The 18,761-nt window shown below is 42.1% G+C and overlaps 1 protein-coding gene across 1 annotated transcript in view; it reads right to left on the bottom strand.

Annotated features, from left to right (window-relative positions):
- Positions 1–16,895, bottom strand: part of Ctr9 (CTR9 homolog, Paf1/RNA polymerase II complex component) — a 28,279-nt gene extending 11,384 nt beyond the window's left edge. Inside the window, exons 1-12 of the mRNA XM_021166717.2 lie at positions 16,505–16,895; positions 15,374–15,472; positions 11,619–11,858; positions 11,078–11,195; positions 10,121–10,210; positions 6,723–6,871; positions 4,598–4,705; positions 2,064–2,171; positions 1,725–1,961; positions 1,481–1,570; positions 1,249–1,377; positions 972–1,155 (exon numbers count right to left, since the gene is read on the bottom strand). Of these exons, the coding sequence (XP_021022376.1) occupies positions 972–1,155; positions 1,249–1,377; positions 1,481–1,570; positions 1,725–1,961; positions 2,064–2,171; positions 4,598–4,705; positions 6,723–6,871; positions 10,121–10,210; positions 11,078–11,195; positions 11,619–11,858; positions 15,374–15,472; positions 16,505–16,549 (1,597 nt within the window). The 5' untranslated portion in view covers positions 16,550–16,895. The remainder of the gene's footprint in view (positions 1–971; positions 1,156–1,248; positions 1,378–1,480; positions 1,571–1,724; positions 1,962–2,063; positions 2,172–4,597; positions 4,706–6,722; positions 6,872–10,120; positions 10,211–11,077; positions 11,196–11,618; positions 11,859–15,373; positions 15,473–16,504) is intronic.
- Positions 16,896–18,761: the final 1,866 nt, after the last annotated feature.

Below are 18,761 nucleotides of genomic sequence, written 5' to 3'. Positions count from 1 at the left end.
AGAGCTGAGTGTAGGCAAATGAAACTACAGAGAGTGAAGCCCAGAAGAGAAGGAACTGATACAGAGAACACACATTAGTTTTAAAATGCCAATCATTTACAGGGCCTTGGTTGTAAAAACTCAAACTAGAGCCGGGTGTGGTGGCTCACGCCTTTAATCCCAGCACTCGGGAGGCAGAGGCAGGCGGATTTCTGAGTTCAAGGCCAGCCTGGTTTACAAAGTGAGCTCCAGGACAGCCAGGGCTATACAGAGAAACCCTGTCTTGAAAAAAACCCAAAAAAACAAAAAACTCAAACTAGGACATTTTAGTAATAATTGTTTCAAGAAAAAAAAACAAAACAGAAAACCCTCTAGTGAAGGAAGAGCACTTGCAGATGACACCCATTAACTAGTAAAGCTCGCCTGGAGCAGCCCAGCAGCGGACTCACAGCTACTGAGCACCACTCAAGTGACTTTTGTTGATGCTTGTATTTCCCAGCATAAGTAAACGAAACTGCAATGTTAGTTTTATTTCATTTTTTTTTTAAATGAGTACTGGTGTTTTGCCTGCATGTATGTATGTCTCTGTGAGTGAGTCAGGTCCCTTAGAACTGGAGTTACAGACAGTTGTGAACCGCTATGTGGGTGATTGGAATTGAACCTGGATCCTCTGGAAGAATGGCTAGTGCCCTTAACTGCTGAGCCATCTCCTGAGCCCCTTATTTCAGTTTCTGAGGCAGGGCCTCACACACAGCCAGGGTGACTTCAAACCTGCTAGGTAGGGAGGCTGGCCTTGAACTCTTGATCCATTCTGGATCTACCTCTCGAGTACTAGGATAACAGAAGAGTGCTACCACTCCAGACTGCATCTTTGACAAAGACTTTCTTTCCTAAAAAGTTTTTACTGTTATTATGGGAATTTAGGAAGAATCTCTCTCATTCTCATTCTCTCTCTCTCCCCCCACCCCCCCAAAAAAGCCTAAAATTCTTACAATCAACGTAGTTAGGATGCTCTCGTAAAATGTTTTTGTACAGTTTCTCTGCTTCGTGAAATTCACACATGGCCTCATAGAGCCTGGCTAAATTGTAGGATGTGGTAACAGAGATGGCATTGTAGTAGTGCTCATCATGCTCGGCCTCTGCCTTTGCGCGGTCCAGTGAGGCCAGGAAGTATTTCTGTGAGGAAGAAAAGGCACTGTTATGGACACAGCTGAGCAAGTGCCTGCAGCTTGGTCAAGCATAGAAAAAAGGAAGGTTCTGTTTCTTTACCTTTGCTTCACCCAGGTTTCCAAGTCTAAAATGGAGGGCCCCAACATTATTCAAAATCTCAGGAGGGACATCGGCCTGCACCTTCTCCTGCAGGATGCGAGTGGCTGTTCCATAGGCTGAAAGGGCGCCCTGCATTGGACCAGGCAGAGTAAGATTTACTCACAGATCAAAGAGAAACTACACCAGCTTCTTAAAGCACCTCGTTTAGGATATAAAGAGCAGACATTAATACCTGTATGTCAGTCTGTTCTAAGATCTGGGCCAACTCAATCCAAGCTTCCACGTCATCAGGATACTGTTCTGTGACCTTCTTCAAATGGCCCTGGGAGAAATGAGATCATTAAAATAACACTGTCAAAGTGAGCAATGACAACCATAAACACGGCTACCGTAAGCAGCGTAAGAAGCACCATATACTGCTCACAGCTGTGCTAGCCACAGCTGGAGTCTCAGGGAACCTAAGACTTAGAACACACCTTGGCTATGTCTCGTTTCTCCTGATCTTCTGAAGCAGCATAGAGAGAGCCAAGAATTTTCATAGTTTCATAATTGTTCGGATAAGCTTTCAAAACTTTCTCAAAGCACTGAGATGCATTCTCTTTGTCACCTCGATAAATATACATTTGTCCCAAACCAAAAAATGGTAGGACAAAGGACGATGATGCGAACTGTGTGGCTTGATAGTAGTACTGAAATGCTTGGTCATAATCCTCCTGAGAAACGAGAATACGACAAGACCAGCAACACGTCAGAGAGGCCAGGAGCCTGAAAGCCTCTAAGCTAAGGACTACTTAGGAAGGTGATAATGGTCTCACCTGAACATGGAAGGACCGAGCCAGCTGGTAACAGCTTTCTGCTTGCATAGCCTCCACCTCTGTGTTGTGGAATGCGTGGAGAGCCAGGTGCTGCACTTTACTATAATCCTGAATTTGATACCAGAAAAAAGTTGAGTGATGTCAGAAGGTTGCTTGACTAGTAATTCACTTTAATTGGTAACATTTCATTTAGCTATAAGGTATATTTTCATCTTCCCCTAAATAGTTGAACTTTAGCACCGTAACAGTTAACCTCAATAAATAATCACTATGCGATAATCCTAACTCTAACAAGCAGCAATCAAGAATGATGCAGCATCAAGCTCTAAGCTCGTAACCTGCCTCAGTTTACTCATCAAGAAACTGGGCAGAGGCTAGACAGACGGCTCAGTTAGAAAGAGCTTGGCAGCAGGGCGTGGTGGCCCACGCCTTTAATCCTAGCACTTGGGAGGCAGAGGCAGGTGGATTTCTGAGTTCGAGGCCAGCCTGGTCTACAAAGTGAGTTCCAGGACAGCCAGAGCTATACAGAGAAACCCTGTCTCAAATAACCAAAAAAAGGGGCTGGTGAGATGGCTCAGTGGGTAAGAGCACCCGACTGCTCTTCCNAAGGTCNGGAGTTCAAATCCCAGCAACCACATGGTGGCTCACAACCATCCTTAACGAGATCTGGCTCCTTCTTCTGGAGTGTCTGAGGACAGCTACAGTGTACTTACATATAATAAATAAATAAATAAAATTTAAAAAAAAAAAAAGAGCTTGGCAGTCTTGAGGACTTGTGTGCAGGTCCCCACTACTCACGCAAGATCGGCCATGCGTCTGTGAGCTCAGTGTGGGAGGCAGGGAAGGGAGAGCTGAATGGGCACTCGTTTTACCTGAATCAGTGAGCTCTAGAGTCAGAGAGATACCATCCCAAAAACTCATGGGAGAGGGATTAAAGAAATGACACAGCAGTCAAGAGCTGCTGCTCCTGCAGAAGACCCAGGTTCGGTTCTCAGCACGTACATGGTGGCTCACACAATCTTCTGTAACCCCAGTTCCAGGGGATCCAATGCTCTCTTCTCATCTCCTGGGGCATTAGACACCATGTGGTGCACATACACACATGCAGGCAAAACACGCATAAACACAAAAAATAAAAATAAAACCTTCTTTTAAAAAAGGAAAAGGGTGATTGAGGAAGACACCACACACCGACCTCTTGCCTCCCACAACTCACACAACTGTGGATTCATAATGTACAGCCACATGCACACACTCAAGAAAGAAAGGAAAGCAGGAAGGATTATCCTACTCACCTCCCAGGTTAGATGTGAGCTAACAGGAGTGAGGAGTGGGCATGCACTTTTACCAATGCTTGGCATTTAGTAAGCACTCAGTACATATGAGCTCCTGTTAGTAAGGCTGATACACTGCCAACTTTTACCTAAATTGCTACTCAAGTATTTTAAAGTTTATAGTACAATTTACTCCCTGGTTCTAATATAGCACGTTAAACTTTCCTGCTTATTGTATAAAAACTGTCACTGGTGGGTGAGAGAGACATTTTCTTTAGCAGTGTAGCCTAGCCTCTGGTAAGCTGCCCCTGAGCTTATAAACAATCGCACACCCAAGCTGCTACAAGCAATCCTGATTAGACCCACTGAGTCACCAACTAAGATCAAAAAGCACACCCTCTCACACTGAGGCCCAACCAGGCAGTCCAGTTAGGAGAAGGGAATCCGATGGCAGGCAACAGAGTCAGAGACAGATTGGGATGTCAAATGAATAAATAAACTAGTGAAAACAGACAAAAAAAGCAGAGGGACTAATTGGACAAAGTCAAGGATGAGCAGGAGGGGGGATGAGAGAAAATGGAGGGATATAACAAAAAATATACTATATCTATATCTATTTATCTATGAAAAGGTCACAGTGCAACTCATTATGTATGATTTTTAAATAGTACCTTGGATTTGGAATGTTAAGAAATCTAAAATACTGTTCCACAAAAATGGTAGAATTAACAGGCAAGATCAACATGTGAAAATAAGCAGAACCACCATTGACTCTGATACTTGTTCACCTATGGTCAAATTCTATGAAGCAAGTCCTTCCTAACAGGGCCCAACTGTATGCTATGTCCTGACTTCTCCAAAGGCTGAGGAGGTTCCTCCAGCCCACGCTTGTCCTCTTCCAACTCCCTAGTGACACTGAGTTTAACACAGGTCTCACAGCTTCTGCACTGTGGTGACATCTCCACTCACCACCTATCACTTGCTCATTTCTCTGTGTGCACAAAGGCCTTTGCTTGAGTGCAGACAGCAGTCTTACTCATCTCCCATGCCAGGCTGCACACAGTGCATATCAATTTTGTGAATGAATGAATGTGCTCACCCTCAAGTCAACTAATACAAGGCCTAATTTGGGAGTAAAACAAAAACAAATGTCATTTTCAAATTTCTTCCCAAGTTAAACAAAAATCATGTACTGACTATATTCAGAAAAAAAAAAAACAAACAGATTTCAAAATAAATAAATAAAAAAAATATTTTTACCTTCTTGAAGAAAAAGTGGTTTGCCAAATGGTTCAGTACCATAGGGTTGCTAGGATCAATAGTATAGGCTCGGGAAAGAAGCTGCACACCATTTTTGATGGAATCAGCCTAAAAGAAAACAATGTAACACAGCGGAGTAAAACAATCTCTTAATTAGCACTGCCCAGAAATAAGGTCCTATATCTATAGTTCGACACCACAAGACAGGTTGCTATTCTTCATAAAAGACACAAAGTTTCAAATAAGGAAAATGCCAAATTGTTACAATATAGTTTTCTTAACAAAAGTATATTTGGTGCCAGTCTTAATAACTTATGCTGACTCTGAGAACAAAGAGTAGAAAACATATTTCTAAGACTTATTTTTATTGGTATATATGAGCATTTTGCCTGTATACATGTATACCATGTGTGAACAGTGACTGTGGAGACCAGGAGAAAGCATCAGATTCTCTGGAGCTGCAGTTACACACAACTGTGAGATACAATGTGGGTGCGATTTTTTAATATTCATTTGTAATGAAATCCCCACTTTAATCTTATTTAATTTTGTGTGTCATAGTTTGAATATGCTTAGCCCAGGGAGTGGCACTATTTGGAGGTGTGGCCTTGTTGGAATAGGTGTGTCACTGTGGACATAGGCTTTAAGACCCTCATCCTAGCTGCCTGGAAGTATTCTGCTAGCAGCCTTCAGATGAAGACGTAGAACTCTCAGCTCCAGCTGTACCATGCCTGCCTGGATGCTGTCATGTTCCCGCCTAGATAATGGACTGAACCTCTGAACCTGTAAGCCAGCCCCAATGAAATGTTGTTCTTGTAAGAGTTGCCTTGGTCATGGTGTCTGCTCACAGCAGTGAGCCCTAGCTAAGACAGTGTGTGTGGGCTGTGGGTGTGCTAAGTTCCTTATCTTAGTCAGTTCTTGCTTAAGGTTTCCTATTTACTAGTCCTGCCTCAGCTGCCTTCTTGGTGTGGCAGCCATTTTACCTTGCTAAAGGAACACAGCTTCCTTCTTTCCTTCCTTCTGTTCTTTCTTTATAACACATGGTCTTACCATGTATGCTGGCCTGGAGCCCTCTATATAGACCAAAACTGGCCTCAGACTCACAGATCTGCCTACATTTGTCTCCTGTGTGGTAAGAGTCAACCATGCCTCACCATGCCTGGCCTCAGAACAGAGTTTTGTAGTCTATGAGACATTTTGATTTCTGCAAATTCTCTTCCTTTTTTCCAATCCCAGGTGACAAATCATGATTGAGTAGCTAGTCAAGATAATCTATTCTCCTCCTCTAGAGACTGGCCTAAGGAAGAAATTCTCAGTGGGGACGATGTCAGGTTTTGTCATTACTACTATGGAAATGGTACTGGCGTTTAATGGTCAAGGCCAGAGAGGCTGGTAAACATTCAGTAACGAGGACGGTTACTCAAAGACAATTCAAGGCTCAACTGTCAACAGTGCTGACAGAAAAACCCTGGCAACCTTTTGGACAATTAAATATAGAAGCAGAACAGGAACCGCCTTTACATATTAGCTGGGACTTCTGAGGGAGAGCCCTCCAGGAAAGTCTCTTGCTTCCTTCCTTCCTTAAGACTAACAAGCAGTAACCAGCTAATGACTGTAAGGTGATAGATACTTGCTTAAGTCACACATTAAGGAGGGAGTCAACATAAAGTTCTTGAAAATCACTGACTCTGGGAACATTGTAGTGTCAAGTGTAAGATCTCAGACACTTTGTTTAGTGACCTAGAAAAGTGTTATTGTTTAAGTCAGTGGAGTGTGGATTTGTTACTTTGTCAGATACATGTTAGACAGATCTGTGGGCCTACAATCTCTCATCTGAGATTCTAAACTACAGAAAGTTCTAAAGCCATTTTTGAGGGGTGTGTGGTATGTGTGCTGGTCTTAAACCAGATGGCAGGAACATCTTACCTAAGCTGTGAGGCTGTCTTCACACGGCTATACCACAGAAATATGCTTGCTTTCGGGACAGTGCCTGAAGCCCAGGCAGCACATTTCTCAACTATAACCTAGAATCTACATCTCTAAAGCATAGTTCGTTCTAGGAGCCCCAGATACGGGACAGCAGGCCTGATAAACCTGAAGCTAGAGGTCCTCTTTCTTCCCATACCTCTTTATTGTTGAGTTCTAGAACAGCCAGGCCAACCAGTGCTCCCACACACTTCGAGTTGAGTTCCAGGGCTCTGCTGAATGCCAGTCGAGCTTTTTCCAGTTTGTTAAGTTTGACAAAGCAATGGCCCATTCCTAAACGAACTTCAGCTAAAAAATAAGTAAAATCAAGTCATTTTTCCTGTCAATCTAGGATACAATTTCCAGTGTCTGGGCTCTTTAAGACTTGTTAGCCGACCACAATCTTGATTTCATTAGTAGTTAAGACTGTATCATTCCAATCCTTCTCCCCTCTATGGGTATCTCCCCAACTATACAAAAGAATACCTATAATAATGGCGTTCTTCTTATCTTATAGTACCTGCTGCAGTAAACCACCACCACTGGCTCCATTTCTACTTAAAAAGTATTATGTATATGTGTGTACACATACAAATGTCTGGTACACGCATGAACAACCTTACTACTTAAATAGAGAATAAACCCCTCATCAAGACTTTCAGTCTATGTCTGAGCACACAGAACTGGTGTCATTCATTTGAGCTATGCTCATACAATCTACCTCATTTCAAGGCAGTAGCAGAACACAAACATGTCCTCCCTAAGGCTACACTCCAGTGGCCATGGGATTCTTTCTCATTTATTTGAAGACACCATGACAGTACCATCTCTCATTTTTCCTGCATTATAATATTTTCTTCTCTGGACTAGTCTCAGCCATATTCAAACATTCTACCATCTTACAGAAAAGTCTCTTGATTCCATTTCTTTTCTGGCTGCCAGCCCACTGCTGTTCTTCCAGGCAACAGACTCCCCGACTGATCAAACATGTGGTGCCTCTAATTCCTCTCTCTCTCTCTCTCTCTCTCTTTCTCTCTCTCTCTCTCTCTCTTTGATTTTTTTCAAGACAGGGTTTTTCTGTGTAGCTCTGGCTGTCCTGGAACTTACTCTGTAGACCAGGCTGGCCTCGAACTCAGAAATCCACCTGCCTCTGCCTCCCGAGTGCTGGGATTAAAGGTATGCGCCACCACGCCTGGCCTAATTCCTCTCTTTGTTTCCTCTGGCATCCACTCTAGTGAGGTGTTATTATGCCCACTACTCCAGTAAAACTATTTAGTCATGGTCACTAGTGATTCGCCTTCTGCCCGTTTCGCTGGCCTAACTATACAATGAGACAGAGTCTATCACCCTTGCAAACGTTTCCCATTTGGCTTCAAGGACATTACTTGGAGGTTTTTGTTTTTCCTCCTTATCTCTGGCTACTCCTTAGGCTGCTTTTCCAAATCTTCTTTATACTTCAGAGCAGCTTTCTCAACCTGTGGGTTCTGACCTCTTTGGGGTCAGACGACCTTTACACAGGGGTCACTGAAGACCATCAGAAAACACAGATATATTACAATTTATAACAGTAGCAAAATTAGTTATAAAGTAGCAACAAAAATAACATTATGGTTGGGGTCACCACAGTGTGAGAAGCTGTGTTAAAGGGTGTCAGCCTTAGGAAGGCTGAGGACCACTGCTCTCGAGTGTCCTGGGGCAATTTCCTGTCTACACTTACTTCCCTCCTGTCTTCAAGCACTCCTGGCTTTTGTATCATCAATACATTGGTTTTCAAGTTAACCTGTTCATCACAGACTTCTTTCATGAACTCCAAGATAAAAGTCTTCCCGCCAGTACCTCAGACAGGTATTCAGTCTTTTAATGTCTAACCAAGTTTCTCTAGGACTGTTTTCCAAATGTAGTAAAATGTAGCTTCAACTCTTAAAATTTGTTCAGCTTTTGATTCTTGCTCTTTTTGCTTCACATATCACACCGGCTCTCCTTCCAAAATACGAGACTGTGACCACATGTACCACCCACTGTTATCTCCTCAGTTTTGAACTTGAATTGTCTGTGACCTGCACACTTTTTTTTTTTAAACTACTTTTTTTTTTTTTTAAGATTTATTTATTATATGTAAGCACACTGTAGCTGTCTTCAGACATTCCAGAAGAGGGCGCCAGATCTCGTTACGGATGGTTGTGAGCCACCATGTGGTTGCTGGGATTTGAACTCTGGACCTTCGGAAGAGCAGTCGGGTGCTCTTACCCACTGAGCCATCTCACCAGCCTGTGACCTGCACACTTGTAAGAATCTTCTCCCTGGTTCACATGCCTCTGCCCTTACCTATCCACTCACCTCCACTCTAGACTCTAGCTCAGTGGTATTCTTTTCTTAAAGTTCTATGTGCATTGCTGTTTTATCTGCATATATGTCTGTGTGAGGGAGTCAGGTTCCCCGGAACTGAAGTTGCAGTTTTCAGCTGCCATTTGAGTGTAGGGAATTTAGTTCTCTGGAAGAGCAGCCAGTGCTCCTAACTCCAGAGAGGGAGCTGAATTCCCTCTCCAGCCTCTGAATGGTACTCTTAAGCACAAGTCAGATCACACATCCTTCTGCCCAAAGCCCTCCAAGGGTTCCCATTTCTGTCAAACGCTTGAAGTATCTAACATAAACTCAGACGCTCAGCATGAAAAGCATTGGGCAGCATCTTTGATCTCATTTCTTATGACTTTCCACCCATTTCCGTTCTGGCTACATTGGCCTCCGTTGTATTTCACAAGTTTTCTGAGGACCTTTGTATCCGCTGTGCTTTTTCCAGGACCACACTCTCCCTTATGTCTGCACGACCTGTGGCTATTCTAACACTTTATATCCCTGGCCACCCTTTGTAAGTAATTCTTCAATGCTTTCATAGACCTATTTTGCTTCAAGTTCTCAACCTTCCACAGTCTCTGTGTTTCTTATTTAATTCACTGGAAGGTGAATTACATGAGCAGGCAGAAACTTTTATCTTTTGGTTCATTGCTGCATTCTCTGCACAGAACAGTGCCTGGCACATAGTTGACACACAATAAAAATATACTAAATGAAAATTATTTGGGAAGAAAAGTAGCACAGGTCAAAATATAATAATGATCTGCCATTTAGGTTTTAAATCAAGCACCAAGGAAAAAATAATCTGGGGGGGAACATGGGGGTGGGGGTGGGGGGCAGCGGCTGCAGCGGGGCAAAGCAGATGATAGGTTCTTCCTCCATCCTTCTCCATCATATTTATCCATGCAGAGTCAACAAAACCAGCGCTCACTGATTGTGGCGTGTGTAGCTAGCTGGCTTGTGCCGGCATCCCATCTCTGCCTTCTGAGTGCTGGGGTTACACATGGCTACCACACTTGCCTGACTTTTCAAATCCCAGGCCTCGCTCTGGGGCAGCAAGCACTTTATCTACTGAACCATTTCCCCAGCCCCACAACAAGATAACTTTGATCCTGTCATTTCATTACTCCTAAACTATCTCTTTATAACCAATTTTCAACATTTTAAATTGGATCATAAACAGCTTAGAATTAAAAGTCCTCCTACCTGGACATCCCGGGTTAGTGCGCAATGCTTTTTTATAGTAAGCCAGAGCTCCTCTGTAATCCTTCTTGTTGAATGAAATACAAGCTTTCCCTGTAGTTATTTTTAAAAACAACATTGTTGATTAAAGAACATACATTTATTATGCTATACACTAATTTATAACTCAGTAAGAAATACTTGAAAATAGTGAATTATCATATTAAAAATGTGTTTTCCATAGGTAGTGCAATATTTCAATCCTAAAAGTCTTTATGTACAATATAAATAACTGCCTTGTAGCTATTCTATGAAGAGATTATTTGTTAACTCTTTAGAAGCAAACAATAACTTATTCTACTTTGCTTCTGATTACTGTGACAAACACCAGGACTATAACAACTTGGGGAGGAAAGGACATATTTTAGCTTACAGTTTAGTCTGTCATGAAGGCAAGTCAGGATAGGAACTCAAGCAGAAACCTGGAGGCAGAAACTGAAGCAGAGGCCACGGAGGAATGCTGTTTCCTGGCTTGCTCCTTCTGACTTGCTCAGCCTGCTTTTTTTATACCACCCCAAACTGTTTCCCCAGGGGTGGCACTGTTCCAGTGAGTCAGACCCTCCTCTATCTATTATCATTCAAGAAAATGCTCTATAGACTTGCCTACAGGTAGTCTGATAGAGGTTCCTTTCCCACTTCACTCTACCTAGGGCCAAAATGATAAAAAACTTACCAGGACTCTCTTTAGAGACATATATACATACTAGCTTATTATATTTATACATATTATAATACATACTTATGTACTATACACATATAAAACACATTCTCTCTCTCTCTCTCTCTCTCTCTCTCTCTCTCTCTCTCTCTCTCTCNCACACACACACACACACATACACACACACACACACACACACAAATAGAAGCTCCCGGTCAATGATGACCAACTAGAACCTAAGGTCCCTGCTGAAGATCACTCACCAAGAAGGGCTGGAATATTGTTTGGAGACTGGTTAAGTACAAAATGAAACTGTGCGTCAGCTTGATCCATTTTGTCACCCTCGAGCAGGCAGAAGCAGGCTCTTCCCAACAAATGGTTCTGTAATGCACAGGCTTTACTTAGACTAGAGACAGTTTACCATGCACAGTGGGCGGAGCTCAGCACTCCTCTGTAAGTGACCCGAGGAGCTGGCTACCAGTAAGAATCTTTAAGTACAAATGAGAAGCTTACCCGGAAATGCAACTCTGTGCCTAAGACAGCAACAAGACAAAGGTCACAATCCTTAAAACCTGCTTGAAATTGACCCAAGATACTGGGAATATGGATTCAACATGTACATATACACTAAATTTGCCCCAATTATAACAGTTTAAGGATGAATGCGATTCTAATTTCAATAATTCTTTTTTGACTGTATCAACAATTATTTTAGTAAAAATTCTTTCACAAAGAATCTGCTATACACATTTTGCTTTCACGTGGTATTCTGTGCTCTTGTAAATCGAAACAAATTTGATTTACCTGATCATACATAATAATTTTATCAGCCATTGTATATAACAAAGTTGCCTGCGTAATAAGGTCCTTCTTATTGTCTTTGTTCTTTTCTTTCCGAGCCTGTTGTACATAGTAGGCTGCCAATGTATCCAAGCAAGTCATCTGGTCTTTCTCGTGATCTCGATAGTCCAAATTGCCATCTATCCGTGCTGCCTCCAGCAGCTTCACAAACTCTTCTGTTTTCCCTTGCTTGTAGTATTCCAGCTTTAGGCAAAGGATGAAATTAAAATCACTAAACACATGTCCACACACATAACAACACAAATGTTTCTAGAACCTTTATTTGTAATAGTAAAAATGGGAAGCCAAATTAACAAGTTTATCAATAAAATAGCTTTGGTATATTTCTGTGATGCAAAGAAGTGAACTATTGACAGCAATTACAAAATAAATCTCAAATTAATTATGCTAAAAGAAGCTTGTCTCCAAGAAAAAAAAAAAGGATAGTTAATGTTGGTCTCTGGCCTCCACATGCATACACAAGGGCAACATACATCAGATACATATAGCATATATACTAAGCTCACCTCCAGTACGGAATGAGCAGAATTCTAGCATGCTACAAGAGACCCTGTCTCCAAAACAACAAAACTCACTTGGGCTCTGGTTTTGCCTCTACGAAAAATTATCAGTGACTTCGGGACAGATTATTAACTTCCTAGGCATATGCTTCATAGATAATATAAAAGGAATATCTACTCTATATTAACTACTGTCTATAGGTCACATAGCATGCCAGGAGCTACACACATTTCCTCTGATCCTTACAACTACCTAATAAAGTCAGTACTAACATCTTCATAGTTACAGCCTCAGAAATTAGAGTATTGTTTAAGGACAAACAGCATAATGTTGGAACTTGAACAAAGTCTTCTCTAAACCCAAGACTAGTTTCCCCAAAAGGAACCCAATCTACAGAGCTTTATCAATTTACTCTACCATTAATACCAACTCTATCCATTAATAACAGGATCAATGGCTCCATCTCCAGGGAATAGGAAAAGCTGACTGTTCTAGCAAAATGGCAAAGTCCACTAGCAGAAATACTTTTTAGTCTATCCACATGTGGGTGGAAGACATTTTGTTGCTGTTGATGTGCTTTTTTTTTTTTTTTTCTTTTTTTGAAACAGTTTCAATATGGAGCCTAAACTAGCTTCAAACTTGCAAATCTCCCTGCCTCAGACTCTGAAATGCTGGCTTTTAGAAGTATGCCACTGCACCCAGCTGGGAAGATTCTCTTAGAGTAGACATTTTAGAAAACAGAACCACAGACACACAGAACTACAATAAAATGAGTGTATACAGAGCAAAGGAGTCAACAGAGTGACGGAGATGGCTTATAGAATGGAGAAAATCTTTGCCAGCTATTCACCTAACAGAATCCATCTTTAGAATACACGAAGAACTCAGAAACCAACCATCCAAAAACCAAACACAAAAACAAGTAAGCCGATCAACAAACAGGTCAATGACATGACAAATGCTTCCCAAAAGGCTAAGTACAAACTAAGTCCATGAAAAATGTTCACTATCTTTAGTCATTAGGCAAGTGTGTACGAAACGTACTCTGTGTGCTGGGCATGGGGACATAAACCTCCCACTACTTGGGAGGTGAAGGCAGGAAGATCAAGAGTTCAAGGCCAGCCTCAGACAAATAGCTGGTTTGAGGCCAGCCTGGACTACATGAAATTCTATTTCAAACAATAATATCATCCCAGACAACAACAGTGAGTAAACCAGAGGATGGAAAGATGGCTCAGCAATTAAGGGCAGCAAGGATGGGGGTTTGGTTCCCAGCACCTGAATGGCATCTAACAACTGTCTATCCCTCCAGCTCCAGGGCGTCTAATACTCTCTTTGGTCTCTGAAGGAATCAGGCATACACGTGGTATACAAGAACACACACAGGCAAAGCACTCATACACATAAAATATGAATAAATCTTTAAAAACAAAAACAACTCCAAAAAATAAATCAAAATTTTAAAAAGTTGAGATTCTACCTTGCCCTAGTAAAAATGGCTATTACCGATAATAACCACAATAACAAATGTTGACAAAGATGAGGAAAATCAGTAGGAAGTTTCTCCTGGTCTAGAAGTAGGCTGACCATATGAGCCTCCTGTACCACTCCCAGTCTTATATCCAAAGGAAAAGGTCAGCACATATAAACACTACCTGCACATCCACATTCAGTGTGGCACACTAGCCAGCCTATGGAACCAGTGTAGGTACCCATCAACAGGTGAATGGTAAATATACCATATGTGTAAAAGAGTTTTACCTAGCCATAAAGAATGAACCATGTCAGCTTCAGGAAAATGGATGGAACTAGAGGACACATACAAAACTACAAGCATGGTATAGATTTTTTTTTTTAAACATGTGAGTTGGAATTGAGAAAAGAAAAAGAAAAAACTCCTCAAAGTAGATGGATTACAGCAGGGTAGGGGGGTGAGGGGGCTTAGGAGGGTGACTATGACCCAACACACAATATATGCATATGGAGAAACCCATTAATAGGTACAGTGTGCACTAACAATTATATATTTTTAAGATGATTATCTGGAAGGCTGAGCAGGAAGACTAAAGGTCAAGGACAGCTGGGAAACTTAGTGAGACTCTGCCTCATAGTAACAGGTAAGCAAGGCTGGGGGTACAGCTTACAAGACGAGGGTTCTCGTATTTCCAAGGACCTAGATTCAATCCCTAGCATAATTGAGCAGAATATGTGCCCAATTCTAAACCTACTTTTCTGACCATCAAGGTAATAGTAGGAACTTCTTATATATCTTTCTATGAACGCCACTTGTAGCATACAAGTTTAGGAATAGTGAGTATAGTTTATCTTACAATTTCTCATAAAAAGGAAACATAATGCCAGGGAGTAGAGTGTCTAAAATTATAGGTTCCCACACTGGATTTGCCGAGAATTTCTAGTAGCATTCATATTATGAAGGCAGGAACAAATATGACAAAAAGCGTGATACCGAGATAAATTTCACTGCAAAAGGGCCTTCTTCTGCATTAGCTTGGAGCCTAATCACCTTCCAGAATGTTTCAGAAGAAGCGTTATGGAAAGCAATGTTTACTCTGTCTATCTATACATAAGCTAAGTTTCACTGAATTACCACGAAGTAATTAAAACCTCAATATAGAGAACTATTTACCTTAAATGAATCTCTCACCTTTACCAAGAGACATTAATTTGCCAGTAGAGTTATAGTTAGGAAACTAACCTTACTGTCCCATAAATGCGACTACAACCATTGTTCCTGAGTGCGTGCATAGCCCTCACTGTCCTGGAAGTAGACCAGGTTGACCTCAAATTCCGAGATCGACCCGCCTCTGCTGCTACTAATTTTCTTTTTTTTTTTTTTTTTTTAAAGATTTATTTATTTATTATATGTAAGTTCACTGTAGCTATCTTCAGATACTCCAGAAGAGGGCGCCAGATCTCGTTACGGATGGCTGTGAGCCACCATGTGGTTGCTGGGATTTGAACTATGGACCTTCGGAAGAGCAGTCGGGTGCTCTTACCCACTGAGCCATCTCACCAGCCCGCTACTAATTTTCATACAGATGATTTAATCATGCACAACAGATTTAATCATGTGGGCTGTTACTGTACTTGAAAACCAAAACCCTATGGTTTTTTTAGTCAACAGAAAAACCTGCTCTAGGAACATTGACCACCAAGGCAATCCATATGATACTGACCGCCAACGCAATCCATATGTGCAGTTGTGTGTGCTCCTGCTTCAGAATGCTGATGACTTCATCTCCCTCCGGTAACTGATCGAAGTCAAGTTCAATGACCTAAAACACAGAATAAACGTTTCGTTTCCTTTGTAAATTCACAATTTCTCTCTTCTGCCTGTTTTGAATACTCATCAATGCCCATACACAAAGGCTATGTACTCACTTTCAATGGAGTGAATTAATTAATACATGTTCCTATTTAGGAAACACATGGCAAATGGGTTGTAGTCTGGTTTGGTCAAAGCATAGAAAAGCAGACAAATCCTGTTGGTCGTTCTTCACATCGCTAAAACTATAAAATTCTCAACGACTTGCTTACTCAAAACCAAAATGAAATCTTTTACAACCCAGAAGCCAATGAAACACTGATGCCATAGGTCTGAGAGCTTGAGAAACTCTATCCCAGAGGACAGGCAAAGTTGAATACCAACGGACACTTTAATCACGGAGGCAGTATCGTGGGTCACATACATGCCTAAAATGTGGACACTAACAATTAGAAGAAAAATATTCTGGAATGTACCCAAGACCACCATATTTTAGAAATGAATTCTACCTCGATCGAAAATAAAAGTGTGTAAAATCTAGTCTGACTGAGGCAAAACTGGAGCTTTATTCGGACAAACAGCACGCCATGGATGAAAGTGGGTCGTTGCCATCAGCACACAGGAGCGGCTAAATCTCGGGCCCCTTATCTCGCCCAGAGAGCAGTGTTAATAGTGTGCCTTGACAGACTTTTCTTCCATGGCATTAAGAGTCGTCTCTCAGATACCCAGGGAGATTTAAAAAAAATAAACAAATCGCAAGTTGGAGCAGCAGGTAGCCCCTGGGGCACTGACTCCCCTCTGTAAGAGGTGAGGTTTACTCGGCGCTCACACCCCTGCGCCCCGGAAGACAGCCGACTGTCAACAGGAGCAGGCTGCAGGCGAACTTTCCCGAAGTCCTTGCGGCCAGAGAGGTGACCAGCTGAGTGGTGCCTGGGTCGAGGAGCTCGGCTGCGGCTCACCCCTCCAAAAACCAAGCGGAGCAAAGTCGGCGCTGGGATCGTCCAAGTTCATAGCCCTCCCCCGCTGCACACTCGGCACCCACCTCGTCAGTATCCCGGAGGGGAATCTCGATGGAGCCCCGCGACATGGTGAGCTCTGAAAGCAGGCGCTTCTCACCCCGCCGCTCGGCAGATCGCAGTCCCGGCTTCCAGCCTTACAGAGGTTACCACACCTCACACCCAGCGGAGCTGCCGGAGACCAGCTTCTCCTCTGCTGTCCGCCGCTGAAACAACGAGCTTCAGACCGCGACCGGCCACTTCCGGAGGCCCCGCCCCCTGTCCCGGAAGCACTACCAGTAGGGCGTGTCCCACGCGAGCTCCGCCCGCCTGGCGACTCTGATGGGTCCTTCTTTGGAAAGACTGATAGTCCTGAGGGTGTTGTTGTGTCAGCCGTAGGTGACCGAGCGCCTTCGGGAACGCGGCATCTGCCGCTAAGTAGTCCAAACTGAGCTCCTCACAGACTCGCGCCGGAGCGGGGAGTGGTAGTGGTGAGGCGAAACCACGCCTCTGTGGGCGGGGCCTCTGGTGACGAATTCTATGGGCGGTGCCTTGCCTCTTCGGCCACCTAAGCTTCTTGGGGGATAATTCAATCTTTTATCAGCTTTTCAATTTTTTATCAGTCGTTTTGTGTTGTCCCAGCCAGTTTGTGCAAGTCACACTGGTGATATCGTTGTGACTAGTTTAAAGAGACATAATCAGTGAATTCTGAAGTTATGGTAATAATGCACGGATTATTATTTTTATTTGTTGCGTTACATATTTGTATATGGATACACGCGAGCGATGGTGTGGCAAATGGAGGGCAGGGGACATCTTGTGGGAATCAGTTTTCTCCTACTCTGAAGATCGTAGGGCTTGAACTCAGATAGACAGCGCTGGAGCCAGGCAACTTCTTGCAGACCCTGTTTATTTCTTGAGATATTCTGTATCCCAGGTTTACTTGAAACTCCCGACCTCAGCCTTCTGACTGCTGCGGTTATTGGCATATGCTTGGGCACCTGGCTTTTATATATTTCTTAATGTACTTATATTTCTTTAGGAGCACAATGAAAAGGAACTGCTAGGTTTGATTTAAATAAAATCAAAAGAATTCGATTAAACCTAAATAATGAAATTATAGAATTCAAAAACATTGTAGCTAATGATTTCATTATAGAAGAGTATTAAATAGTTTCTTGTGCTTGGAATAAATAAGGGAAGGATCTTAATAAATAAGCGAATAGGCCGGGCAGTGGTGGCGCATGCCTTTAATCCCAGCACTTGGGAGGCAGAGGCAGGCTGATTTCTGAGTTTGAGGCCAGTCTGGTTTACAGAGAAACCCTGACTCGAAAAACCAAAAAAAAAAGAGAGAGAGAGAGAGAGAGAGAGAATAAAAAGGGTCAGTTTAACTGGTATGGTGGCACATGTCTTTAATCTCCACTCTTAGGAGGGAGGAGCAGGCTAATCTGGGGTTCCAGAATAGAGAGATCCTGTCTCAAAACAGAGCCCCCCTCCATCCCTGCTAGCCAGTGTTTTTTTAAGATATTCCCTGCTCTTTCTCTCCATTTCTTCTGCTGAGCCAAAGCTACTATTATCTCTTTGCCATCTTTTCTTGATTCTTCATCTTCTCTGGCTTCAAGCTCCAACCTAGTTTCAGCTATATTACACTCGTAGGTATTTATGAAAAATACCAGTTCATTTATAGTTTTCCTCTTAACTCTCTTAAAACTCTTGAGGAGAAACTAAATTAAATTAATTTATTTATTAAAGATTTATTTATTTATTATATGTAAGTATACTGTAGCTGTCTTCAGACACACCAGAAGAGGACATCAGATATCACTACAGATGGTTGTGAGCCACCATGTGGTTGCTGGATTTTGAACTCAGTCAGTGCTCTTAAACCACTGACCATCTCTCCAGCCCCTGAATTCAATTTAAGTTTTGACTTAATGGTTGTGTAACTATTTTTACATGTTTGAATAAGTGCTTGCCAAATAAATAAAGTGCTATCTACATATGTAATCTTAAAAAAATTTTTTTAGAGAAGGTCTTACTATATAGCCTGTAACTCACTATGTAGATTAGGTTGGTCTTGAACTCACAGAGATCTGTCTGGCTCTGCCTGTGCAGTGCTGGGTGAGCCACCATGCCCATCATAATTTTAAAAATGTTAGCAACCACATTAAAATATAAAAGCCAGATTAAATTAATTTTAGTAATATATTTTATCATTTTTCCTATTAGTTCTTAGAAATCCAGCATGTATTATATATATATAATTTAGTTGATTAACTTTATTTGGGTCAATATTTAGATTTT

Source organism: Mus caroli, chromosome 7 (assembly GCF_900094665.2).
Source record: "Mus caroli chromosome 7, CAROLI_EIJ_v1.1, whole genome shotgun sequence".
Lineage (NCBI taxonomy): Eukaryota > Metazoa > Chordata > Mammalia > Rodentia > Muridae > Mus > Mus caroli.
This window is presented reverse-complemented; position numbering and strand designations above follow the sequence as displayed.